General features: G+C 39.0%; 1 protein-coding gene across 4 annotated transcripts; it reads left to right on the top strand.

Moving 5' to 3' along the window:
* The first annotated feature begins 86 nt into the window (after nucleotides 1-86).
* Nucleotides 87-27963, top strand: deaf1 (DEAF1 transcription factor). 4 transcript variants are annotated; one of them, XM_088610960.1, is made up of 13 exons: nucleotides 89-535; nucleotides 1370-1467; nucleotides 3321-3450; nucleotides 4332-4478; nucleotides 5575-5714; nucleotides 6269-6334; nucleotides 7437-7487; nucleotides 8280-8412; nucleotides 10167-10295; nucleotides 20225-20469; nucleotides 24149-24217; nucleotides 25962-26051; nucleotides 26547-27963. In XM_088610960.1, the coding sequence occupies exons 1-13, from the start codon at nucleotides 331-333 to the stop codon at nucleotides 26652-26654; spliced, it is 1611 nt and encodes a 536-aa protein (XP_088467086.1). In that variant the 5' UTR covers nucleotides 89-330; the 3' UTR covers nucleotides 26655-27963. The 4 variants fall into 4 exon arrangements, with proteins under 4 accessions (XP_088467089.1, XP_088467087.1, XP_088467086.1 ...); XM_088610961.1 differs by lacking the exon at nucleotides 7437-7487 and having other exon boundaries at nucleotides 88-535; XM_088610962.1 differs by lacking the exon at nucleotides 24149-24217.

Genomic DNA, 27963 nt, shown 5'->3' with positions numbered 1-27963 from the left:
AACACTTCACTGCTGTGTTTCGTATTGGCTGCGCTCGGAAGCCTCTCTTTCGTGCAAACTCGTTTTCTTTCGGTAATTTCCGCTAGGCCTCCTTCCTGTGTTTTGATCCCGCAAAAAGAAAAAAAAAGAAGCCATTTCCTATCGGCTTTGTTTATTCTCGACATACTTTAAAAAAAAAAAACATCCCGTACTATTGCGAACCAACACGTTGTCGATTTGGGTTTTATCAAGAAAAAGGGATATCATCCGTTACGCTGTTTGGGAGAGTGGACACTTTACCTCCCGGATTCGCTCGGACATATTCGGCCTAACTCGGTCGTGGCCGGAGAAATGGATGAATCTGAATTGGCTACGAAGGGGCTCGGGTTAGAGGAGGCGCCCGAAAGCGCTGCTGCTGTGCCCGGCGAGGGGGAGGACTCGGATACTGAATCGGAGGCCGAAGTTACAGCGATGACAGTAATGGGTGAACCGGGGCACATCGAGATCGGAGCCGAGTCCTTGCCGAACCCAGACGAGGCCGAAACGGCGTTTGCAGGAAAGTTTTTTTTTAAATCAGACCTCGTCCTGCAGTGCGCTGCCGCGGAGGTCTCGAGTGATTCAAAGCCTCAGATTTCCGATACGGTTTAGAAAATACTTGGGATTTACTGTTGTCCACACAACGTACGTGATTCAAAATTAAATGCACACCATTTGGCTGTTGGTTTGGGAGTGCGGGGTTTGTATTGTTTGCAAAAGTGCATACAGCATAAAACGCCCAAGATGTACAGTTAAATACGCTTAAACCTTGACATGAACCTACCGATTGATCAACATCTTTACGGAAAAAAAATAGTAAACGTATATGAAGAAGTTTCGGAGTGCAGGATATAAAATCAGCTCTACTTGCACGACTACATTTAATATAAACACATGTCATGAGCCATTTTTTGTATTTATTTTTCACAGCACATCTACAACAACGCCTTTAATCAATGGCTTTCCTGTAACCTACCAACTTCATCTGACTAAACCAGCCCTTTCGTCATATACAGATAAAAGATGAAAGAAAACATCAGCGTTTGTTGAAACCAAGGATTAAGGGATTTTTCATTTTTGTGACTGGACCTTTGGACAAAAGTCCTTCCTCTGTGTCGAAAGAAGAGTTGCCGTCTAAAACGTCCTGTAACAATTCCTTATCGTTTTAAAACGTCTTCTCTTTGTCACACTTTTTTGCACACTTCAATTCAGCCGCCTCTGAGACGTAGATGATTCTCTCTTACTGATGTATATATTCACCATTAGATGTGCCTATATATTCTTCTTTCAAAGCGCGAATTGTCTTCCAGAAAATGAAGATTTGTATTAATTACGTTTTTGTTTCGTTTCACAGACGTGACCACTGTGACTGTAGCAGATGTGGCAGGTCCAGGAGATAACGTGTTCACGACTTCAGTTGCAAGCGCAGCCTCCATTTCTGAGCATGTTCTGGTAGGTAGTAGTCCCCTTGGTGCTGCAGCTGTACGCTGCCCTAGCAAAAACAACTAGCATACTGCCTCCAGCTTTCTCCACAGAATAAAAAGTCGGCAAAGAAGAAAAGCAAAGGCTTAAGGGGATGAGTTATGGGGATGGATTTAAGGAATGTGATAATTTGCAGTAAGTTTTCTTGTAAATTTTAATTTTAAAGCAAATGCATAAGACTAACCCTTGAGTTCCTTTCGTGTTGAACTCTGCAAGCTGCCTTGAGCACATCACTGAAAACTTAACAGAAGGCAGTTCCAGACTCATGGGTTAATGCCTGTAGTCCAGGCATCGCTGGTCTGAGCTGACCAAGACCAGGAGTTCCTCTGTGGTGGTGCAGTTTCTCTGGGACAGGCTTGAGATAGCCAGCGGTAAAGCCACGTCGATCAATAATCGGTAATTCCAAACTGGAGGGCTAAGAAAAGGAAAAGAAAAAGGCGATTCCCTCTTTGAAAAGACGTGAAGAAGATTGTTTTAAAACTATTACACAAAATTGCACAAGGTAAGTTACCAATCTGTACTGTGGAAGTGGAGGTTACAATACTATATTTGCAGTTCTGATTGAATCACTGGAAAAAGGAGAACTCTATTGAGCTGAGTGGCTTGTTTTTGTAATAAAGAGTTGTGAATATTTCCATATTTGCAGTGTAGACCTCACAGCTCACAGCCTAGGTTTACCTGGGCATGTACAGTGGTTAATGTAATGTACAGTACACACACACTGTAAATACGACGTTACAGTATGACCGTGTAAAAAGATTCAAATGCCATAGTTCTTGATCTGCGCAGTTAGAAATTGGAGGTGTTAAAAAGTACTTTGTGGTCTGCACAAGCAGGATGACTGTATTGTTAACAGAAGTACAGGAGTTTCTTGTCAGAGGATACCTAGAGAGGCGAATGGAAGCAGAGGCCACAGTTTGCGAAAGAGCGCCTGTTTGTCCCTGAACAGAATACAGCACTGTCAAAAGAAGAGTGCGATGAGTGCTCTGTGGTGCCACCTGAGGAGATTCTGGTTCACAGGACCACATTTAATTCCTCATATGGAATTTGCGTTTGGACACCCTTGGTAAATGGGTGTACTGTAAGGTGGTTCCTGACCCAGAACTGTGCGGACTACGATGGACTCTCCCTCTCGTTTCACTTAGTGTTGTGTGAGTGGTGTGAGCTGGGGTACGTCCTTCAGTAAACCCGCTGTACTCTTTCGGCATCACTGTAGGCACAGACTGACTGAATCTAGTTTCAGACCGAGATTACTGCTGCAGACCTACAGTGACCCAAACCATCGGGACTGCAGATCAACCTACCCCAGCTCTTTGACTGCTCTTCCAGGGGCTGCAAAGAATTAAGACCATTTGTATTTCATTAGTTTCATGGTTCGAGATGTCTATTCTTTGCAATGCTTAACAAATGTTTACACCTTTTTTGTTTTACAATTCTCTTGTTTAATCATTCAGCTGAATTTTCATCTGAACACTGGCAGTCTGCTGTAGGAGAAATCGTCAGACTGCGATGCAGCTCCTCACTTACTGTATCATCCTGGTCTGCCCTGTGACCAGTTTCTGGTTATATCCTTTGTGGTTAATGTACTGTTCTGGTCCATGGGAAATGTCCCTCGTGGACCATTTTCTATCTGTACTACAGTCTATTTCACTGCACAGGGGTTTCACAATACAATTAGTTCAATAGAGCTCAATTTCAATTTCACAAACCCTAACCACCCCTCTTAAGGATTCAGAGGTGACCTCAGTGTGCATTATCACAATCCAGGGTTTCTTAATTTCAATTTCAGCTTGAGGTCTCATTGTTTTGCTTTGGTATTTTAGACTGGAAGGACTACCTTGCAGATAGGAGACCCTCTAAACACCCAGAAGGCCACTCTGATTGTGGTTCACACCGATGGTAGCATTGTAGATACTTCAGGGCTGAAAGGACCTGCTACACCGATTTCCCCAGGTATGAAGTGTTTTTAAGAACTATAAACCTGATTTTGTTTTGTATTGTTTTAGTATCCGCCTACTCAGTTTGAACAGCCAATCATTTCTTTACAGCAGACACCTCTGTATTGCATGGGGGTTGACAGACCCACTCCTGTCTGTCAGGGCCATTCGTGTTTTGACACAGAGCAGGCTTTAGAGTGCCTTACAGGAGAGATACTATATCTCCTGTTAGAGGAGGTGCACATCTCTCATTGTTGCCACTGCAAGCTTGCATGCAGCCAGCTAATGACCCAGAAAGAGCTGCGGTATCTCTGGAATCTGAGAGGCTCCTGGCAGTCTGTCCACCCTATCCCACTGGCGCTTGGCCACTTGTGCGTCACAGTTAAAGGACATGATATAACCCAGTTTTGAACCAATCAATACCTGGGCCACAGATAAAGCAGTTTTTTCTCTTTACATTTGACATTTACTCCCTAAACATGAACAAATATTTGATGATTATCTGAAATCTTGGTGGCATGGTGGCGCAGAGGTCCGCATTGGTGCTGTGTCTTGCAGTGGCTGGGGCCCTGGATTTAATTCAGGACCTGGGGTGCTTCAGCGTGGAGCTTGCTCGTTGTCCCTGTGTTTGCATGGGTTTCCTCTGGGTGCTCCAGTTTCCTCCCACAGTCCAGAGACATACAGTACTGGTGGGTTAATTGGCTTCTGGTGTGAGCGCGTGCATGTTTGTCTGTTTGTTTGCCTGGCGATGCACTGGTGTCCCGGTCTTGGGTACGCTGTTACTTGAAGGATACGATGCGATCCAAAATCTCACCAGAGTGACAATCGTGTTCTCTTGTTGTGAAAGATGTTCTAAACCCTGTGTGAAGTTTTTCAACTTTTTGTTTTCTTCTGAAGGTCCGCAGACCCCATCAACTCCAATAACACCAGGTCCTGAGAAAGATGGGACAAAGTATAACTGGGACCCCTCTGTGTATGAGAATGAGCTGCCTGTAAGATGCAGAAACACCAGTGGACTGCTGTATAAGAACAGGCTGGGCTCTGGTAAGTTACTTGAGTTCTAGGACCAGAACTAAAGAGAAGTGGTCTTTGGACACTTGCTTTCTTTTCCTGTTAGTTAAATTAAAGCATGCATACTGTCCTTCAATGCTTATGTCTGTGATGACACTTTCCCTTTTAGAAAAGTAAATTTGTTTCTGCTGTACATTCAGGTTTTCAACACTTGTAGCTTTCAGTTGCCTCATTGCAAGAAACCTGTGTCATTTATGTACATTTGCAACTAACAAAATAAATTCATATTTATTTAAGATTGAAATGGCCTCAAAATATGAATAACATCTCTTATGTTCTTGAATTATTTGTAAAGTGTTTTTCTTGCTAAATTTGATTTTTCAGAACTCTACAGCTTTAATTAAAAATCCCCAAGTCTGCTAATTGAAATGATTTGAAGTTTTTTTAGTGGTAACAGGAACCTGCAAGTTCTGACAGAAATGTTCATTTGTAATGTGAAGATATGGTGCAAGAATAAAAATAAAACAATTACGCTTTCAAGTCCTCTGTCTTAGGCTTCCAAAGTACATATTTATCATCAGTGCTATACAATAGCCTGAATGCATTGCATATAGTGTTAGTTTTTGTTCAATAATTATTTATTGATAGTTTTAGCTACTGGTATGAAATTGCATTAATCTTTATAGGCCAAGTGCAATATTTGTGCAGGAAAAAAGAGTTCTCACTGACATCTGGTGGACGCAAGAGAAACCGAGGACTTTGGAGGACTTTTTTTAGCAAGTTACAGAGCATAGGTAAATTAGGACAGAGCTCACAAGGCTGAATTGAGGCATTTTGTTCTTTTTTTTCCCCTCACTTTCACAAATGTCAGTATTTAGAAATGTAATCATGTACCATTTGACAGACATGGCCCAACAGAGAGAAAGAAGTCTTATTGCAGTGAACCGTACAGTGCATCCGTGCGGAATCTGTTTTTAGTTGTTTGAAAACAAAGGAGTACATTTTCTAAAGTGTCTGTGTTTTTGGAAAATGTTTGCTAATGGGTAATGTTTGTAATTTCCTGAATTTCCTGAATGAATGTGAATTCCGGTGACAAGGCAGTGCTTCCTGCTTCCTTTCCTCATCACAGGGGGGAAAGGGCGCTGCATCAAGCACAACAATAACTGGTACACCCCCACTGAGTTTGAGGGCATGTCTGGCAGAGCCAGCAGTAAAGACTGGAAGAGGAGCATTCGTTACGCAGGCAGACCTTTGCAGTGTCTGATCCAGGTGAGAGGAGCGAGTCTGACAAAGGTAAAACTGATATGTTACATAGCAGCCCCAGACTGAGGCTTTGAGATTCTTGTGGGCTTTTGCAAGACCAAGAGAATCTAACAGGATGTTTGGGGAAGATGCACTGACTAGCATCTTCTTGTTTGTTACTTTTCTTAGTCTTCATTATAACCTTACAAAAAGGTTTTATTTGCCTAATATTTTTTTATATGTATAAACACAGATTATAAGCAGTAATAAAGTTCTGCATAGATACACAAAATGAATATTTTTGTGTAGACAACCATTCTTAAAATCCGTAGCAACTGTAACTAAATCAATTAGCATCTGTACCGTTAATATGAAGAAATCTCTTCTGTGCACTGGATAATATAAGCAGAAACAATCATTTTAAATCAACCTTAAAAATCATCATGTTATTATTGTGAGATGTGTTAAGGAACAAATGAAGGATTTATAAGATCAGAATTAGTTCTTCAGTGGGAAGAGTTTCTTTTGTCACTGGTCATAAAGCAAGCTGGGAATAAAGTTGGCCGATTCTGTTTTGCTAGGATGGGATCCTGAATCCTCATGCTGCCTCATGTACCTGTGCTGCCTGCTGCGATGATCTGTCCTTGGTGAGCAATCTTAGTCCACTCTCGCTTTAAAATCCTGCAGTAACGCTGGAGTTGGGATTTCTCAAATTTCAACTACCTTCCAAGAAAGCACTCTTTTTTTTGTGTCTCTTTTTGAGCATAACTTGTATTTTTCATGTAAAGCCATTTTAAATAGGTGCACCATCCAACTTGAGAAGTAACGATGCTCAGTATTATTGTCACCACAGTCCTTCCTCAGCTCCTGTTGTGACTTTGGGTATTTGTTGATTTTTTCCCTTTTCATTTTCGGCTGTTTTAGGCTTATTCCTGTATGCTTCCCCTCATGAAAAAGACTCGACGAGATTACGATCTGGAAAATATGGCAGCAGACATCAGCTGTGACCAAAGCATTCTGTATATATATATAAAAAATGAAATCACTGCTCTGTTGTGGGGGCTTTTCTCGCTGCTATTACTTGCAGTGATTCTAACCCCACACCTGTGAGCTCTTGAAATATACTGTGATAAATAAAATGATCCATCTGTTCTAAGACACTGTTTATACACACTTAACATGCTAGCTAAACTTCCATTTCTTTTTGCCACATGGACCTGGATTTTCAGAGCTGTTCTATGGCTCTTTTTGTTTGCTTGTGAGTTTCTAAAGTGAAGTTTTTTGCCTAGACCATAGTAGTTCAAGTATGAATACATAACTGTTTGAAGTTAACCTGTTACTCTGTGGCACATTCATATTTATGAAAATGAAAATGTATGACTTATTTTTTTTTCAATCCACTAGATGGTGCTATATTCCATTCATCCTGTTGCCTACACATGCCTCTGTGTCCACCTTGAGCACAGTGGTTATCATGGATGTGTTGCTTGATATTTTGTGGTGGTTTCAAAGACAGTGCAGTGTAAATGCTGAGAGTAAAACTATCTCAAAGCTCTCATTCATGTGCTAACAGTGTGTAAATCAGAAATCTCATTCAAAACATGTAGCTTTTCATTGTGGTAGTAATGAGTACGTATTAACATACCCACTGTCAAATCAGTTTCGAATTTGACGTTAGCTCTGAATGTGAAGGTATCAAATATCGAGCTCAGTCTCTCCCCTTATGCGCCTTGTCTAATATTTTTTCAGTGCACCAAGAATGGGGATGGGCCATCTTTGAGAGGGGAGAACATAAATATGGTAATTGGATTTCGTGATTATCTACCCACCCTAAAAATGACACAGAGATCAAAGGAAAAGTAGCAGACCCCAAAGGAAAAGTAGCAGACCCACATGAACATTTATACAGTATATTGAGAGAAAAATAGAAGTTTACAATTTTGTAAGCCACAGGGGCTGAACCCACTAGTAGAAGTTCGTGCAGTTTTATTTTGAGCTGCATGTTTTTTTACTACTTTTTTATTATTCGGGAGTTATTTTCCAACTGACTTTTTTATAGAGCATGTGTAAATTAACACAGGGCTCACAGGGCTGAATCGAAGCATTTGTTTTGTTTTCTCACTTTCATGAATGCCAGCATTTAGAAATTTGATAACCTACTGTGTGACAGACATGGCCCAAAGAGAGAGAAAAATAATTCTTATTGCAGTGAAGGCGAAAATTGTTTCAGAACAAAGCAGTACATTTGGTACGTACATATATTTCAGTGTCAAAATAGAAACGGGAACAATCGAAAAGATACTTCTTTTTTGTAATAAGAATTGGAAAATGTTCGCTAGTAGAGGTAATTATTGTCAATGTAGCTTTCTGGCGTGAAGTATCCTTTGAGCCACAGTAACAATGCGGTACATTGAGAAAACTAATTCTGCTCTGGAGAACATGTCATGTGTGAAACACAAAGGTCACAAGTTTTGTATTTTGCTCTTAGTTCCACTGTAAGTCTCTGCTCAGTGTAACCGACCTGCTTGTGGTGGTGGGGTTATTAATAAGGCAGAATAAGTAGAATGTCTATATGTTCTTTTTTGTGACTAGACTGGTCCTGTAAGGCTGTTTGTCCCATACAAAAGACGGAAGAAAGACAATGAGCAGCCATCTATACCGGAGAAGAAGGAGTCCCAGTCCCCCAAGAACATCACCCTCCTCCCCACAGCAGCTGGGACGACCTGTGAGTGAATTCATGATTTGCTGCTTATTGTCAAGCAGTAACTACTGCTGGCATTCAAATATTCTGCAATTGAAGTGTGAATACAGTTTTGTTACATCGTATGAAGTTGAAATTCAATATTTTATTTAATAAGAATTAAGACTGTTAGCTATGCACTAGGAGGAATAACTCTAGTTATCCTTGGGGTAACCAGCCATAAACCAGCTGCAGGAAGAACACATACTGTCTAATATATTCGATCTTTTGTGTTTTTCTGCTTTTCACTGGTTTAATATTCTGTCATCCTGTATAATTGTGCTCGTCTGGACATATTAAAAAATGAATCAGTTTAATAATCATCACTTTATATTCTAATGTAACCCATCATACCAGAGAGATTACAAAGGTGTGTGTCACTTTCAGTATGATGAAACATAATTATGCATGTCAGCAGTAGTTACTAGGATTCAAACCATTTAAGAAATAAAAAAAAGATGTAGTTACAATTTATTAAATTAGCAGATAATATCCCCACTCCCTGGATAGAGGGTTAATTTAATTAACATATGTCAGGGTCCGCTTCAATAAAAAAATAACTTTGTTTTCTCAAGGATATTTCTGTGAAACATAAATGTTGGAAAGGAGATAGGCATTTACTGGGTGAGTTCTACTATGTTGATAATTCACTAGTTAACAGTGAAAATCTGCAAGGAATATTTCTAACTGTAAAGATTGGCTTTTTTGTGGTTTTTTTGGGGGTTGTATTGAGAAACATTTTGACCCAGGAGCTTCTGAAAGCCTGGGGTAGAGGTGTCTTGACTGTGGTTATTATCTTGGAGAAAGAAGAACTTTGTCATCTATTGCTAATGTGTTTCCGATTGCCATTAAATATGGCTTTCACATCAGCTACATTTCTATTAAAAGCGAATCAATATTCTGAGAAGAAGCTCATGTTTCTTCCGAGCCATCCCATTGAATGTGCTAAAGATTTGAAATCGTCTTTTATTTCTTTCCTGTTCTGCCTTTTTTATCCGCTTGATATTACTTCTTGGTTTTTAATATGCGGTCTGGCATTGCGTAGAGTCACTGAACTGAGCTTCCAGTTCAATTTCCTCGATTCTCTACTTCAAACTATCTCTAACAGGGAGTTCTTTCAATTGTGGCTTGTCCGAACAGAGTGAGCAATTCAAATGGAAGGTCTTTTGGCTCCTTGAGAAGTTTGGATTGTGTCTGGCACAGGTCCTATGCTGGGGGCTAAGATTAAAACCCATTAGCTACAAGAGAAATGGAGCAATACTTTTTTATGAGTTGTATTCTGGTTTCCTGAACCAGTTTCCAGTTCAGAACAAGTTCAGGTTAACAGAGTAAGTAAGTGCCAGTCTCCCTTGATGAGTTAATTATTAAACCTTATCTTTTTTTCTTGAACCTGACAGCTAATTTCATTTTGAAATGTGCACGCTGCACCTGGCATCAAAACACAAAATTTAGTTCATTTGGACCGGCTGCACATTGTTTAAAGCTTTTGTCTCATTTTTCTGCATCACAAGTTTTAATTTCAAATTAGGGGCTGGAGATAACACAGCTATATCATGAACAGCAGTTTTTTTCTTCATTAAATTTAAAATGACTTTTTATCGCACGTGTTCCTTGTGTGATTGCCAAACCAAAGACCACTCTCTGAAAAATGTGTGTTGATACAGAAGGTACTTTACGATATAGTATGCAGGATGTGCAGACTAAAGTTGCAGCGATAGTCTTTTTTTGTTTTCTCTTAGTTACAGTTTCACCCTCTGGGCAGATCACGACCTCAGGCACGTTGACCTTTGACAGAGCGTCCACAGGTGACACCACAACCATCATTTCCGAGAGCCCAGCACAAGCAGATGTGTTCACTGGGACAACAGGTGAGGCTGTGGTTTCTCAAGCTGTCAGTCCTTGGACAGCTGTTTGTTGTCTATGATAGAGATTTATATGTTAGATGGAGACGAATGCACAGCTCGATAGTTTTGGTCATGCCACAAGGGAGTCAGTTGCGTTTGTAAGTGTATGTGCCCATCACCTTGTGAATCTACATCGACACAAGATCTCTTCAGCTCATGCCTGAAAAACTTTTCCAAGAGCAACGGAGGAAATATATCATGCATTCTGCTTAAAGCATTTTTTACTGCTAACCCAAGGACACGTGACAGAAAGGATCATTTTTGCCTGTTCACATTTTTAATAGGGATTCCAATGAGCAGACCACCAAAACATCAAGAAATCTGGAAAAACAATTGTACAGCAGTGAAGTGATTTAATTGCGTTGTTTTGTGTCTTAAGCTCATTAATAATGTTTTTAAAGACAGACATATAAAATATAAGAGACATAAACCTTAGCAATTTAACAATCCAAGTCAGAAATGTTGTATCAGTCTTTAGGTATGTATTATAACCTCCCATAAATCAGTTATAAACACACAATTAGTGATGTGAGAAACAATTACAGAACATAAAACCCTTAACACTTGGGTTACGGTTAGTGGTGGTGTTTAGCTTATGGTAAGGATTGGGGGTTTCTACTACTGTAATATTCAATTAATTTACAGTGAAGGTTGGTTATAATATTTTTTACTCTGTTAATACTTTGTATATATTGTATAAATCTAAATGTTGTATTTAATTTATAAAAGGGCTGTAAATACCATTTCCAGACCGAATCTAAACGGATATCTTATCTTTTGTTTATCTGTTATGCTTACCTTTTCTGGAAAGGTCAGTAAAAAGACTGACAGACCCTCAGTCCCATAGCTCTTCAACACTGCCATCGTTCAAGTGACGTTGAAGTAGCAGAACCTCCAGCAGCGTCTTCTGATGCGCTGAGCTGGGAACGCGTCATAATAGGAGCGCTAGTATGACAAAGTTCTTTTACAACTTCCTGTCAACAGCTAGGTAGTTTTTTTGTCCCAAAATTTGACTACATCTAACCAGTCCTCCTCGTGTCTGTGACCTCAAGGTCGTAGTCCCGTAGTCCCCATCTGAGGTCCGAGACAGCCAAACCAAACATCCTGGCTCTCGAGACAGTTTTTCTGCTGTCATGTCTGCTCGATGAGTGAGCTACATGTACAGGCGGCCTGGTAATTTCACTTCAGGAATTAATCTATTACTGGGCGAGAATGTGGAGGAGAGATGTGGTTGTGTACTTTATCGCAATCCTGTATAATCTCGTTACATTTCCCCCTGAAGTAATAAAAGAGCCTGTTAAGCAATTTAACAACATTAAGTCATTTCTAATGTGGCTATTATCATAATTTTCCTGAATTTTAATTGCACTGGTCTGACTTAATGGATTGCATTTAGAATTCAATTCAATTCAGTTCGTTTTTATATAGCACCTTTCACAAGTTGCCCCAAGGCACTTAACAATGCAATTGACGAAAGATTTTGTCAATAGAACTGCAGAACTGAAGTACTGGACTACCAAAAAGCTGTAAATAGTGTTAGATGTTTGTTCTGGTTCTTCAAATGTTCTGATCGGCTCTAAAATTATGATAACTGTGAACTGTTACTCTGTTCCGTAATGGTGATAGTTATTTTAGTATTTTATGCATATGAGTAATTTATCAGTTTTGTATCCAAAGATAAAATAACTTAAAAACAGGTCTGTAACAATTTTTTTTTGTGTGTAATGACTTTTACCACCTCATTAAGAGATTCAGATACTGTAATACTATATTTAAAAATGCAGTGGTAACTGCATTATTTGGAAAACATAGTTAACTTTTTGAACAGTTCCAAAGGCCTTGTATGTAACAACTGACTATAGCCATCAGCCTTGTTTAACATACATAAAGACAATATTTTCCTTCCTTAGTTTCTTCAGACTGTGATTCTGTTATACTATATGACTTTTGTGACACTAGCATTTTTCACAAGATGAAAAGACTGAATATCGGAGTTCTAATAAATTAGCAGGTGTTAAAACTTTGTTCACGGGAGTGAGAATCCTTTGATTGCAAGCCTTTGTTAACATCTGACAGAAAAAAACTATTTACCATTTTTACTCTGTCCTACTGTATGTAGCAAGAAGCAGTGCTTCTAATTGAAGAATGAAAGATTTGATACTGCTCTCCATTTCTCAGGAGACTGTAATTCAGTGCTCTAGCTAATAATTTTCAGTGAAGTCCAGTTGTATTATCTTGAAGAAGTCCCAATTAAGTAATCTTAATTTAAGTAATCTGTCCCCCAAAATAAATGTTAAGCTAGTTGTCTGGACAGGTTTTAAGTAATGTGTATTGCACTGTCTACTATGAAGAAAATTCTTCACTCAGGTTAGGTGTGTCTTTTATTCATGCACATGGAGAGGATACAATCATACAGATCTGAGAGCAGCCTCTCAATGATGATGGCAAAGGTAAGGGGTTTTATACAGCAAAATCAGGGTCACTTAGCTCATTCCAAATTTCCATAATAGGAGTTGTTTTTCTCTCTACAAACACTTCTTTGTAATTGACCACTTTATGCTTAAGAAGCAATTTTACCTTTTCTATAGACAAAAGGAAGTATCTAAATAGAAGGCGTAAAATTGAGCTAGACATTCTGTGGATATACCATTAGCATCAAAAGGTCAGGTAATGTGCTTGCAATTATTCTTTCATACTGTTGCTAGGTAAAAAAGGCATGTTAGCAAGGACAAATAGTTACTATCTTATACACTTATAATAAAGGTAAATGCTAAAATTCTTCCTCACTACATAAACAGCAGTATACTGGAAGTGTAAAAGGCTGTTGGATGTACTCCATTATTTTGCCTCCCAGCTTCAGGTTTGTTTTGAGGGGTCTGAGGAATTAGGGGTGTGCTGTAGCCCTCAGGAACGGTGGCACTTTGGGTCTAAAATGGATTTTCCACTCACACGTGAGATCTTTGTAGAATTGGCATTTATCTCACAGACTCCTCAAAGTCCTAGCAGTTTGACAAAGGCAATCTGTTTGTGGCAGTACAGTGCAGTTTGCTTGCCTGATCTAATGGCCTCCTGTGAGGCTTCACATATTTCTCTGTCAGAGGTTTAAATGGCATGGGTTTGTAACTGTTCTAGGGGCTTCATACAGTATCTTGAAATAAAAAATGAAGAATACTTATTGTTTTGTCTATAAACCTTTCTCCCACAACAAACGGCAAACAGGTAGTAGGTTAGGGTTAAGCAAGGTCACATGCTGCTAGGTTTCTAAACTACCTGATTTCCCCCATCACTTAAACTCTCTGGAGTTCTGGACTAGAATCTCTTTTCAATGGCTGGTCCTTCTTATGCATTAGATATTAGATAGAATAATGACGTTGTTTAGTTATGTACTTCAACTAAGGAACTAAGTTCACCATTCTTAAGCTATTATTATACAGAGGTACACATGTGTAGCAAATGAGTACTGGAACCAGTAGCATTTGTTGTGTTTTTAATGCCTGTCAGAGTGCTTTTCACCAAAATGAAATCCAGAACAGTAATGCAGCCCAAGACCAGTCACTTTGTTGCTGTTTTTATTGATGTGTTACAGTGGGGTACCTGAGCAATCATGCTCTAAGCTTCATATCTTTAACTTTTAATTTCTTGTGTGCTCACAAGAAGTTGCTTTACACCGTTTTTTCCATAATCATTTTTTTTCTTTAGTGGAAGAAAAGTGTGATGGGGTGGTCATGTATTTGCAGATTTTTTGTGACTCTTCTGTATAACTCCCCCTTCACACACACGCCCAGTTTGGAACGTGCTGTTGTAAATCGCCTGGGCTCACTCTTCAATCCTGGGCTCAATGACTCTTGCACCAGCATGGGAGGGACGAGGACTGTGCATGTGTTGCTCTGAAATGTGCACTGGTGCGCTGTCTGCTATTTGTCACACTGTCAGCCCCACAGAGTCTACAGGAGAGTTGGATTCAGCTGGAAAGAGTGAGGCAGCTCTTATGGGCAACATTACTAGCTCAGAGGCATCTGGTAGATCCCAGGGTTCTGATACTCTGGCCACTCCAAGCCTACCAAACCTCAGTGGTGCTTAGCCCACCTATTGGGAAATCCCAGCCACAGCTGGCTAATGACTGTCCACATCTGAACTTGTAATATCTGTGTGGTGGGGCTCAATCTGTGATCTGAGCTACTCGGGGCCCTTGATGACAGAATTTGTGTCTGTTTTTAATGAGATATCTAGGGAAGTGCATTGAAGAATAGGTTTTGGACATGCTATTAGTTTCATCATCATCTTTAAAGGATAAACTCAGCATGCTATGTAGATAAATTGTTTTTAATATCTCTGTTTGGCAGCGTGGGTCTACAATGAGGCTGATTTAGTTTTTTTTCCAATTATTTGCTTTAAATTTACTCTGTACCATTTATGATTTTTTTTTTCCTCCGGTGTGGAAAAATGGTCAGTTAGAGGTTTGTAAGGATTTTGAACAATGTTGTGCTATCACTGCTACAAATGTGCTATACATCCTGTTACAGAAGTGAGACTAAGCCATGAAGCTGGAGATGTGTACAATAAAAGTGAAAATAAGACCAAATATGAATGTTAAGAAGGACATGGCTGACTAAACAGGGGTATAAGTGGCATTGAATAGATGCGACGATGGTAAAGATTAATGACCAAGCCCTGTTGAGGATATCTGACTTAGACAGGAAGGGACGACAGCAAATCAGGCTGCAGGAGTAAGCGGTAGTTCATTGGGGTCAAATGACCCTATAAATACATCAGGAAGTGGGGGTGCTGTAATTTATCAACAGACAGGAAAAACATAGCAAATAGTTGAAAGCAGGAATGCACATTTTTGATTGTTAAAAACAATTATTTATTACAGTTTTGTACTGTAACTAGGCAGCTTTCTGTAAAACTAGGACAGAATTAACAGTGCTGAGCTTAATGGCACCCCTGACCAGCACTTTTCAGCATTAAGAAATCTGTTTTCAAAGAACCCAGAGTTACAAAAATTCAGCCTGTCTGATATAGACTGGACTCAAATATTAGCACATGATCAACTGAAAATTACTTGGGAATACTTGTTCAGAATGCAAGACAAGCACGTTCCCAAAAGTCATACCGGACACATGATTAAAAAAATCCCCACAGAAAATGAATGTTTCTGTTGGAGAGCAGCTGATCAAAAGAGGTATGTCAGATTTATAGTTAAGAAAGTTGTTCATCGGGAAACCTGCCAATCATATCTCCTTTGAAAAAAGAAATATCAACTTCCAAGGATGAGCTTCAATTAGAAAAACAGATTCCAGGGACTAAAGGCATTAAGAATTCTAAAGTATAGAAGGTGCATAATGACAAAGAGTGTAGTAGCTTTAAATAATTCACTGAAGTATTCACACGTTAAGAATCCAGTGCTCTGCATGATATCTTGGTAAGATTAGACAGTGCTGAAATATAGGCAATCTTGAATTAAGTGATGACACTTGACATTTACCAATATATATTACCAATATATGATGGTGTGTATGCTAAATAAGGTTTTAAATAGCATGGAAAGACTCAAGCACAAGGCTTTTGTTCATTTAAGGTTGTCCTTTAGATCTCCTTTAGTTAGGGCTTTCCAAGATCATCTTGTGTACAGCCTTCAGCTCAAGATGTGGTCTCTGTCATTGCCACAGCAAATGTTAATCTTCCCCCCTGCGGTGTTAGAATATTGCACTTGAGTTCTGATCACAAGCTTTTCATCTGACAATCCGCAAGGTGCATGCTATCACTTTTTCTACCACTTCTAAACTCGTTACTTCGTTTACAACTCCGCTGTGAAAAACGAGTCTGAACTTTCCCTGTGGTAACAGCAGGGCCCAGCCACGTGTTTCTCTGTAATTTGCAAGTTTTTGAACCTGGTTTAAATGTTCGCACAAGTACAACAGGAGACAGACACTTTATTTTAGGGTGTGTGAGAAGGCTAGTTGATTTGCTGTACATACGACACCAGTATAGTAATGATTTCTAATTATTTAAAGGTCTAAGAAAAGGATTTCTGAACCATCTGAAGCAAAAATGTTAGTTCATTCCAGAGAAGTATTCATTCTTTTCTGTTTTAATGTAATTGCACTTGAGGCATAAATTATTTTATTTGTTCATTAGTTTATGTGGTGTGTAATGAATATTTAAGGTATTTTAGAAATATTAATGTCAAGCATTACATATATGCTGATTACTGGTAATTCACCTCAGGATTATTTCAATGCTGGAATTGTAGAATATCAGGAGAAAATCATACTTAAGGAACATGATTTCAATTTCAGTTTTATGCTGCAGTAAATAGCATTCCCCTCACCACCTTTTGTTTCCATTGAGCCGAAGAACATTAAGAATAGGCATCAGTATTAGTATGTTTGTGTCTTATTTTCTATTTGTCTTTCAAGTATTAAATATTAATGGCAGTCTGTCCCAGCCTCATCAGTTGATAATCATCTGTATTTCTTATTTATTTCTTAAGCAGGAACTGGCTCAGAAATGTCAGTGTCTGCTTTAGAAATCCATCACTGGCAGTGCCCTAACAGCTATTAATGTACTTCAGGCAGCGTGTACCCCAAGGGTGCATTGTGTTTGGTTTCAGAGTGTCTAATGAATCATTGTTGCCTGATTCCACATAACAAAGTAATTTGTCCACCCTTTGGTTCTGTCTTGCTGCTTGATGAGGTGATGAATCTTTCCCATGACCTGTTATTTTGGAGCTGAGGAAATACAGGTCGTTTTGGCATTTTACACTTACACTGCAGCACAAATTCAGTTTCTAGCTCTGTCTTAGATTACCTGATATTCAGAGTACAACAGCACTCAAAGCCTTTTGACCATAAGGGCAAAGTAATATCTCACTGGATTTGTACATATGGCTATTCCTGTGGAAAAATGCAAGGTAAATGTTATTTAGTCATTATTATTATTATTGCTGCTAATATCATTATTAAAATACTATTATTATTATTTAGCTTTTTAAATACAAAATTATTATTATAATATATAATAACTTATTATAAGAACTGCCAATCTTTATGCAAGCTGATGTAATCAGAATTACACAGAGCCTGGTATTTTAATAGTAGTTTCTAGTTTTATTGTAAGGCTTTTTAATGAAGTGTAATCTGCATCCATTAAAGTTGAAAAAAACAGGAGTTTCTCCTGTATCCTTCTCACTTCACAGTAAGGAGATCTTAAAATAGACATCTTTTCTAAACTTCTTTAGTTAACCTGTGTTTAATAATTAGTATGGTCTTTTTGTCTTTAGGTTGTAATTACTTGAAGGAATCTGAGACTTTAAAACTATAGCATGAGGCATAGGAAAGGCACATTTGATTTGCTACTCTTAAAAACCTAACTTCTGCCTGTTATCATATTTTCTCTAGTTTGTTACCGAGTATCCCTTTGAACTCTGAGAGGAACATCTGCTTGCTTTGATGGTCATTTATTATTTCAGAAAAGGGAATTAACCGGTCTCAAAATAGCTGTTTCAATCACAGGAAGATGACAGGCCCCCGGGTGTCTAACCTGGGTATTGCTGTAAAATGATTCATAGATCAAGATGAGGTTGAGAAGACTTCATGGGTTGTGTCATCTGAATCTGTCTCGTTTCTAAATCACATCTGATTATGATGGTAACTTCTCTGACATCTCTGCTCGGACTGGGAATTTCCTTCTTTCAAGTAAGATTCTTCTCTTTTTTTTAATTAACTTAATTCCCTAAATGAATTAACTTCAAGCCTCAAATCTCCAAAGAATGAAAATGTAGCTCCTACTGTTTTGACTGTGCTCAATGTTTAATTTTATACACTCTTCGTGGAAGAGCTCTGTTTTTTTGGAAACCTGAAATAGGGAAGCTTGATCCAGATTGTGCCACTCATTAACAGCAACTGACATGACTGGTCTAATGTTACACTGAGTCGGTAATGTTAACGTCTCTTAAAGTCTGGTCCTTTGTCTTGCAAGACTAACCCCTTCATCACTGAAGAGCTACATCTAGAGCTACAATGTGTGCACAAGTGGCAGTTTTTTATCCAGAGCCCCACTAGGGTTTTCTATTATTATAACAATGCTGAGTGTTACTAACACTGCTTATTTCTGGTGAGAAGAAGCCAAGCCTGGAACCAAGAATGCCAAGCCAAGAATGAAGTACTAGTTTGACATAAAATGGTTGCAGATCACCACTGAATTGTTTTTGCAGAGTGAAAGCAGTGTGGAAAGAGAAGAATAATGCAAATATATTTGGAACAATTAATCAGTAATGGTGTGTATGCTAAAGTTAACATTTGCATTGATGCTTTTGCTGAAAATGGGGCTTTCAGTTATTTTTTGTTTTGATTTTACTTTCATCTTTTAGCAAGGCTACATTTTGCTTTGAATATAATACTGCTATTGTTATTTTGCTACTGATCTTATCATCCTGTAGTTCTGAAATAAACTTCATCTGCAAAATCATTATGGACTCTGTTCAACTGCAGATAAAAACACTTTTCACAAAAGCAAGGTGCCATTTTACTTCATCACTGAATTTTTTCCCCTCTTGTCATTTTAGCAAATAAAAGGTTTAAAAATAGAAGAAAAACTACAATTTTTTAAATTCACTTGGATGTAAAAAACTTCAGCTTTTCCAGTAGCTGGTCATATATTTTTGACTGTTTTCGTAAGGAGATGTAGAAACTACTGATGAAAATGGTAGCTGAAAAACCCTCTGAAGTCTAATACAAATTAAAAAAAGTTTTTTACTGTGCAACACTGCAATATAAAACCTGGTTTCTCAGTAGTCGTGGAACTGATATTTGACTTTTAGAATTGAACAAAAGCTAAAGGTGGTAATTTATAGAATAAATATTGAGTGAAAATGTGACAGAAGACGTCAATTCCATTGTGGTCTTTCTGTAATGAAACTTTACTGTATGTAGTTCGTTTCTACTCCCTACTTTCATTTTACTTGTTAAAGAAGTTAGTGAATCTATCCCAGATACATTTAATATTTCTTTAAAAAATAGAAGACAGCTTCAAGTACCTAAAATGCAAAAAGGCATTGATGAACCCAAAGTACAGAATCGGCAGGGAGGCACACACCAGGGGGTGCCAATAGAATCTAAGACATGTAATGTAAGACATACATTTAAAACTGACAACAGCAGCACTTGGTAGGGGTTTGGGGAGTCTGGAACTAGCTACCACTAGCTACCATGCCATTGAAACTGATGGCTTCTTCCATGAATTGGCTGGATGTGAACCTTGGATCAGTTACTTGCTAGCAACTTAAATGACCTGAAAAGGACCATATGACCTTCTTTTTTTATAGCCTTTCTTCTGTTTTGTATGGTTTTGTCTTACAGAGATTTCTAGCGGTAACAGTGTCAAAGACAAAATATGGTTTAAGCTCAGTCCTTTCAGATCTTGAATTGAATTACACTTTATTTTATATTTATTACCTTAACTATCAAGCACCTCTTTGCAGTATCTGTGATCTTTGAGGCATTTAGTTAGACTGTGATGTTCTTTGATAAATCTCTCATACTGGGTGTGGGGGGGAATTCCTAGAACTTAATTCCAGTTCTTTCTTCTTTTTTATTTTCATTTAAAAGCTCTTTTATCTATAAAGTTTCCATCTTGATGGAACACAGACCCTGCAGTCAAATGTTCTACTTGGTTAATATAAAACAAAGCAGTGACGGTTTAAGGCCGGTGTCTGAAGTCTTTTTTGGTCATGGTCCGCTGGAATATCTTTTGAAGCGCAGGTCTCATCATAACTGCACCGTCTGTCCTGCCGGTGCCGATGTTCCGGGTTGAAGATGGGTTTGAGTAACAGGTGTTCTGGTGCAATTTCAAAATCGACGTGGTCGGTTTTTTTTTCCCCCCTCATCCAGTCCTGACATCCCTTCCTGCTCTGGCCGTGAATCAGTCCATCCCGGCCAAAGCCGTGTCGCCCAGCTTGGTCAACGGCCTGGATGTGAGTGAGCAGAGGAACTGGCTGTACCTGGAGGAGATGGCCAACTCGCTGATCAGCACGGCGCAGCAGCTGAAGGTCCTCATTGAGCAGGCCAAGCAGGCCAGCCTGGCCAGCCGAGAGGTGGCCCTCACGCAAGCCAAGGGGCCGCAGGAGAGGAAAGACGTGAGTAAGACCCCCTGGACTCCGGTCTCCAGCGCAGGCTTTTTGTCCTCATGTTAAGCTGGTATCTGGTACCTGCGCGTCATCTGTGCGTCTTGATGGTGACGTACTGTTCAACAAGTGGTCAAAAGTCTTCCATAGACATCTTTTTTATTCTTCACCTTTATGGGGCAAAGGCGCATGGTTCACAGTGCCCAGACCTTATCAAAATGAGTGCACGTGTATATCGTTAAGGTGTAATTTACCTGGAAAGTCAAATCTTCAGTAAAGATCAACATTGTTTTAAGTCACTAACATTAAAATTTCATCCCAAAATAATACAAAAATGGGAGCTAAAAGGAGACTAATTGAAAGGTTTAATCATCATTCTAAACTAAAAATGATTTTTTTTATCACGTGTACAGTAGAGTATATCCATCCATTTTCTTACCGCTTTATCCAATACAGGGGAGCCAGAGCCTATTCCTACATTCAAAGGACACAAGGCAAGATACACCCTGGACAGGACGCCAGTCCACCACAGGGCACACACTCACAGAAGGGCCAGTTTTCCCAGAAGCCATTAACATACCAGTATGTCTTTGGACTGTGGGAGGAAATTGGAGCACCTAGAGGAAACCCACGCAAACATGGGGGAGAACATACAAACTCTACACAGAAACCACCCCAGGAATTGAATCCAGGGCCCCAGTATTACGAGGCAGCAATGCTAACCACTGCATTACCATTCCACCCTCATATATATATGTGCGTGTGTGCTTAAAACATTCAAGTGTTCCCATTGGGTACATTTGGGTCCATCCCATTGAAATTCCAAGGCGTACCATGTCACGCCTGTGCAAATATTGTAGAATACACAGCTGGAACATAAGAAAAAAACAACGTTACTACTGAGAAGAGGTCATTCATTCTGGCTCATTTGATTTATTGTAGCTGTAGTCATATCCTAAAGGATCCTCTGCCCCAAATTCTCCTCAGTGTGATTCCTGCTCGTGCCCTCAGGTCCTGCCTTGCTTGGGAAGGCCCGCTGTTGCATGTTCACTGAATAAAATACAGTAAATGGGTGCTGCAGGTTTGCTGGTAGTAACCTCCAAATAGCAATACATCTCCTGGGATCCTGTGGGATTTACAGAACCTCCGAGAGTCACTTGAAATATGGCCATGTATAAAGGTGGCAAAAGTCTGCTGAAAGTGTAAGATTTTCATTAACATTTCACCTTAAACCATCTTCCCTCTGTTTTGCGAGGTTTATTTGTAACTATTTTCCTTTCTCTTAAAAGCTTCTTCTGTGACACTAGTAGACTTGCTGTTAAGGTCTGTCTGTCACAGTAACACTCGTTGAAAATCTTTGTACAGTACAGTAATGTACAGTATGGCCTGGAAATGCGTGAGGTGTGAAGAACCATTGTGAATAGCCATATTCTTTCATAACTACGTCCGTCTTATATTGTCACATAATGTACTACAGCATATCTTATGTGTGGTTACAAGTTATAAATAACACTCCCTTATATGATACTAAAGTACTAATGCATTGGCTTTAAGTTAATTAAAATAATGTTGTTAAAATACAACCAACAACAGTAAACATATACTGTAGCAGTCAGCTAAAACCATATGAATCCTTCCTAAGAGGATGCCTGCATAGCTACTGCTCTGTCCTGTGGTTAGCACAGCCCACTGTAATGCAAAAGGCAATACAACTGTCAGCGAGCCTGTAAAGTCGTCTCCAGTCTGTCACTCCTCACGCCGCCTGTACAGAACCAGGAGAGTTCATTCCAGTATAAAAACAAGACCCCACTGAGATGTGTGTATGTGGACAGGAAGCAGGGAGAGGCTTGCTAGCTGGATTCCTCTCACGATCCTAGTCTGTTGTGTGGCTAATTTGAAAATTGTACTTGACAGTCTTCGGCTTGGTTTCATCCCGCTCTGCTTTTCTTGCATTCAAGACCCTGTCAGCCAGACCGAATCACGACTAAGCGAATTTGCAGATGTTGAGATCCTAATGCAGTAATCTACAGTTCCTTCTTTTTTTTTGACTGAAATGATTGTCACTGGTTTTGATAAAACACATTTTAGAGTTTTTAGAGTGAATTTCACAGTGGTCTGCTGTGGTCCATTGAGTCTTCAAACCAAAGGAAGATTCATTGACCTAAAATGAGTGAAATTCGTTTGTGGATTGAGCTCCAGTTATAAACAGAAAGTGAAAGCACTAACAGAAAAAAACAAGGATAAATATTGTACATTTCTTAGTAAATATCTAACGTGCAGTTTCTCCATTTTCAATATTCCAAAAAATAGGAGAGAAATGACTGAATATTTACTAGAAGTCACACTGGCAAAAAGTTTTTTAGTGTATTTGTTCATTTTAGTGTTGACATACTGTAGCTCTGTTATAGGTTTCAAAGAAAAAACTACAAAAAAGCTCCACAGTTGATCTTACAGTATGTGTATAGTGGTATTTTTATAGTGGAGTTTTGCTACGTTTACAGGAATTTTTCATAACATTGTCAGCTAACCTAGTATTTAAGCTGCATGCTAGAAAAGTGTCTGGCTTCAGATCAAGATTTAGAAAAAAAACTGAGAAGTAAAGTTTACTTTTTTATTTTTGCTTGTATAATCTTGGAAAATCAAGTATAAAAAATCTTGCACATTAAATTGGTGCCTCATCTCCAAAAACGACTTATGAGGCTGATAAATGGATAGTTAAATGCTAGACTCGTATTTCCTGACATGACTATATAAATATTATAGTTAGAAGTAAGGCCTAATAAAACAGCCAGGGCTTGACTCCATAAAAGCTTAGAAACTCTAAATGAGAATGCCAGATCATATTTATCAGGATTAGGATATAAATCAGTTTAAATAACAGATCTTCTCCAGCACAGATGAACTGATTATGGAGTACAGAAAATCAAAGAAGTTTTTACCAGAAACCTTGTTTGTGATTTATTTATCACAGATATTTTCACATTTTCTTTTAATGCACATTGTTTTGTAACAGCTTGTCAACATCTATTTGTACATTTACCATAACTAAACATGCTAGCCTTTTCTTCATTTGCTGTCCTCTGTATTTGCTGAGTTTATGCCACTAGCTAAACAGACCTTTTGTTTTGCAGAGAAGTTAAGTGTACATCATGAATATAAATGTATTAGTTCAGAGACTACTGTTAAGTCCATCATTTGTGCTCACAGGGATCTCTCTTCTGAACCAGATGGGTGAGTGAAGTTGTAGGAGGTCAGGTTTTGTACCCTGATTAAAATAGGTCTGTAGTGTATGAAGAGGGTTCAGTGGGGCTGTTATATTTGCCAAGAGTTTGTAGTCTTGTCTTATTGAGCAGGAGGATTACACAACTTAGCTTAGCACCGGGGTCCTGTGAAGGCGTTAAAGCCTTTTAATGCAGTGGGCCTAAAGAGAAAAATAAAGGCATTACTGCTTTTTACTACATAATGATGCCGGGCATTTCAATCACGATTGGGAGCTAGCTGTCTGCCTCAAATTGGATTTTTTTATATTCTTCCAGAGAACAGATAAACCCTCTTCACTTTCTTCAGAAATAGCTACTACTCTCTAATTGGCTTCTCTAGTTGGTTGTGTCCCTCTTCAGATGCTGAAAATAGCTGGATTTATCCCCTTACCCACTCTTTCACCTTGATTTTTTTCCCTTTCTCATTGCAGGCCTTCCAGAATCAAATATCATTTCAGCCTACAGAGGACACAGATGTAAAAACTGAGATCATCATTAAGGCAAGCAGACAACAGGCTAATAATAACCTACTGGCTTTTTATCTCCCATGTGGTGTTTTTTGTAAATCTACCTTTAAATAAGTTACAATGTGGGCTAAAAAATAAAATTCACTATTATTTGTCATTGGTGCATAACGTTTTCACTGTTTTAGCACCTTATTTGAACGTCTTCTTATGTGCAGGAAAAACAGCAGAAAAAATATTTGCCTGGCCTGAACAACTACCAAACCTTTGTGTTTGAATGCTTCTGAATGGTATTTATAACACAGGGACGCAACTAGGTAATCTGATGTATTTGAATAATGAAATTGTTGTGGCAAATAACTAATAACCAGGTGTGCAGAAGAGTACAAAAGCTACAGATTTATTTCCTCAAGAATCCCTCATTCCATTTGAATCCAGCATGGGAAGATTGTTCCCTAGTATAGGTTACTAAAATTGCTGTAGTGCACAGTGGCTGGGTTTTGGCCTTGTGACTGGGTAAACTTTGAGGAAGCTTTATAATCCTGCTCCACAGCTGACCATTACAACGGTATCTGAGCTGATAACTGCATTATCTAATTGTCTCTTAATAGATTATAAAATTCATAATAAGTACCGATCAGACTGAGCAATTGATGGATAATTGTGCTGTAATTAGGGCAATCATTCAAGAAGAATGGTATGTGAAAACAGATACTTGATCAATAAGCTTATGTGCTAATAAATTTAGTTTTCTAGTATACTGTAAAACTGACTTGTGTCAATGTATTTTAGCTCAAATTAAATGTGTAAATTAGTCCAATTGTGGGGCAATTTTTAGAAACCAGTTCAAACGTGATGGGACATTGCTACACTACAGTGACTTCACAGCTTTAGAGATAGTCTTTTCTCTGTCTGCTGTGGGACAGCCTTCAGTATGCTGCATCTTTTTTTAAAAACACCAAACCAACCGTTTCAGATACATACACATTTTAAACTGGAGAATAAGAAGTCTATGCTAACCCCATAAGTGTGACACTTAGTTTATCTTGTTGTTTCCTTTTAGGTAAAACCAGTTCATGGTGGAAGATGGTACTTGAATTAATGTCCTTTTTTATAGCTCTACTGACATCAGTATTGCTCGTAATGAGCTGCATGTGAGTCGTGCAGGACCTTACTTCTTAGCTCACTTTTTGTACTAGGCCGTGCCTGAGAGGATAGAGCATTACCAGCCACCTTTGGCCAATTGGCGCTTGTTGGATGTCAACAGATTTCCCTGCTCTAGTCACCTTTGGTTTGAGGGGTTGTTCTGTATATAAAGTTTCCAGGCTAGGTAATGCCTTTCACGTGCGTGCAGTGTGCCCTAATCAAATCCAAGAAAGAAAATATCCGGGTGTATCCCGCCTCAATGCCCGTTGCTCTGGCTCCCTGGAAAAAGAGGTTAGAAAGTGGATGGATGGATGGGAAGAAAATGATCAGTATCTGCGGTTCATGAAGTCCTGATCATGTACTGTATGTTTCTCCCACACTACGTTTGTTTTCTTTTCCACAAATGCTGTCCATTTGTAAAGTTATAATATTCTACATTATTTAGGGTTCTGGAAAAACATGTCACACTGAGGAAATAGGGAAAAAAATAGAAAGCTAAAATGTAACGTGTTAAGCCAACACGTGTGTGTATGGGGGCTGAGGCGATTCTGAAGTCTGAGCCTTAGTGGGTGAGCTGATGTTCGATTGAAATGTAGGGTATTTAAATTCTCTTTTGTTCTGCTTGTTTCTACAGCAAATGTGTGTGAACTGTGGGCGAGAGGCCATGAATGAATGCACTGGCTGCCACAAGGTCAATTACTGTTCCATTTTCTGCCAAAGAAAGGTAAAGGAAGCTTTTTACTGTGTCTCATTTCCCTCCGTTCCAAGAACCTCTTCACTCCCGTCTAAAAGCTGACAGCAACTCTGTAGAAGAAACTAACTACATAAACGTGCATCTTTGCTCTTTTCTGAAGAAACTTCTTTCCATTATCAAATTGAAGAAAATAAGGGGTGCATGATACTCCTAGAAATTGCAAGTATGTAATTGCACAAAACTTTGTAATATTGTAGACATTTGTTTGGATTTACAATTGAAATCTAGCCTGTGGCTTTGCATTTAGAAGTTTCCACAATTTAGCTATTTCAATTTTAAAAAGCATTTAGTGGGATAGAGGATCAGAATAATATTTGAGCATTTCTTTACAAAAATAAGACTCCACAGCTTTGTGCTTTCAGTCCCTGCGGAGCAAGTATGAAGTCTGCTCAGGCGGTGGAGCTCTCTTGCTGTCTGATGATGCCGGATTGTTGACCTTGAGCCTTTCCTTCTTGCTTTCTCCAGGACTGGAAGGAGCATCAGCACATCTGTGGCCAGCATACCACCACAGTATCTGTTCAGGACGAGGATGTTCAGATTACAGACCTGGACATTGAGAAAGTAAAGGTCTAGCAGCTGGTCAATCTACAAGCCTTTGAAGAAGAGAAGTGTTGGTTTTGTGCTCTAGAAAAATGAGCATTATCTGTCATCTTGAGAACAATGAACATTTAGTCTGAAGTGTTAGCAGTGAGTCATTCATTGCCTGTTTTTTTTTTACTTCCCCTTACCTCATGGGTTACCCTATTAGGACTGATCTCATGATGCATTTTTTACTGCTTTCATTTAAACTTATGTTTTTTTTTATTTAAAAGTAAAGTTACTAAGCACAGGAGTATTTTTCACTTGAAACGACCAAGTCTTGAAATATCAGTTTGTCACTCTTGAAAGATCCTGTCAGAAGTACATTTTTTTTTGTTTTTTTCCCCAATTCCACTTATTATATATACACCTGATCAGGAATTGCCAGTTGTGAGGCAGTTTGACTCACGGCTGCAAAACGTGTCGTGCACAAGGAGAAGGAGGACTTGAGTACTGACTCCTCTGATGCATCCTGCAAGCTCTCCAGTGCCTTGAAGTCGAGAGGGCATGGACTGAAGAAGTGTCTGTCACTGGAGCAGTGCAAGCATGCAGGGCTAACGGGGATCTGTCAGGACATTCTGTTGTGTTGCAAATCAAGGGACCTCTGACTGACTCAAACCCAGCCAGCTTTGGTGGTGCTGCTCCCGATGTCTGCCATACTGATTACCCAGATTCAAACCTGCAACTTCTGATCTGTCTGGCTCAACCTGTGATCCAATCATCTTTACTGGCAGAACCACTCAGGATCCCCTCTGTGTTTGAACTATGAACACATGAAGAACCCTTATTCCTGCTTACAGGACCCTGTTCCCTAATGACCTGTGAGGACCTTCACGTTGCCCAGACATGACTTACTGTAAACGTGCTTTGCCTGAAATGTGAAGTTCTTAAGTATTCAGTCATGTGAAATGTTCAGGTGCTGTTTTGTGTTAGGTGCTGAAAGATGTGTGAGAGAGTCACCTCATGAAACATCTAGAATCATCAGTTATTTTAGTATGCTGTGTGCTTTGTATAAAATATTATTTTTAAATTATTTTTATATCAATATTCCATCTATAGCTGTAGTAGGAAAAAAGATTGAATACACAAATTTTGACACATAGCAAGTACAATGTGTGTGCCTTTAATATGCACAAATGCACAAGTTCCTGACTATTCACTTACATAGCTTTTTTTTCCCTAAACCACATGTTTTCCAGTTAAAAAAAAATACTCATTGTTTCAACAGAACTTACTATTACAGAAACAGGGAAAACCTGAACTGGAAAAAGCTTTGAAATAAAAATGGTCTGTTTCATCATTA

The sequence above is a fragment of the Lepisosteus platostomus genome, chromosome 18, assembly GCF_059453375.1.
Source record: "Lepisosteus platostomus isolate fLepPlt1 chromosome 18, fLepPlt1.hap1, whole genome shotgun sequence".
In the NCBI taxonomy this organism is placed as follows: Eukaryota; Metazoa; Chordata; class Actinopteri; order Semionotiformes; family Lepisosteidae; genus Lepisosteus; species Lepisosteus platostomus.
Note: the sequence above shows the minus strand (reverse complement) of the source record. Positions and strands in the feature narration are given on the sequence as shown.

What these genes read in the sequence shown, in the direction of transcription:
- deaf1 (XM_088610960.1), top strand. Translation starts at nt 331, where the DNA reads ATGGATGAATCTGAATTGGCTACGAAGGGGCTCGGGTTAGAGGAGGCG. An exon ending in CACAGCAGCTGGGACGACCT is followed by an intron (nt 8,413 to 10,166) that starts GTGAGTGAATTC and finishes GTTTTCTCTTAG; the next exon opens with TTACAGTTTCACCCTCTGGG. An exon ending in GGCCGCAGGAGAGGAAAGAC is followed by an intron (nt 20,470 to 24,148) that starts GTGAGTAAGACC and finishes TTCTCATTGCAG; the next exon opens with GCCTTCCAGAATCAAATATC.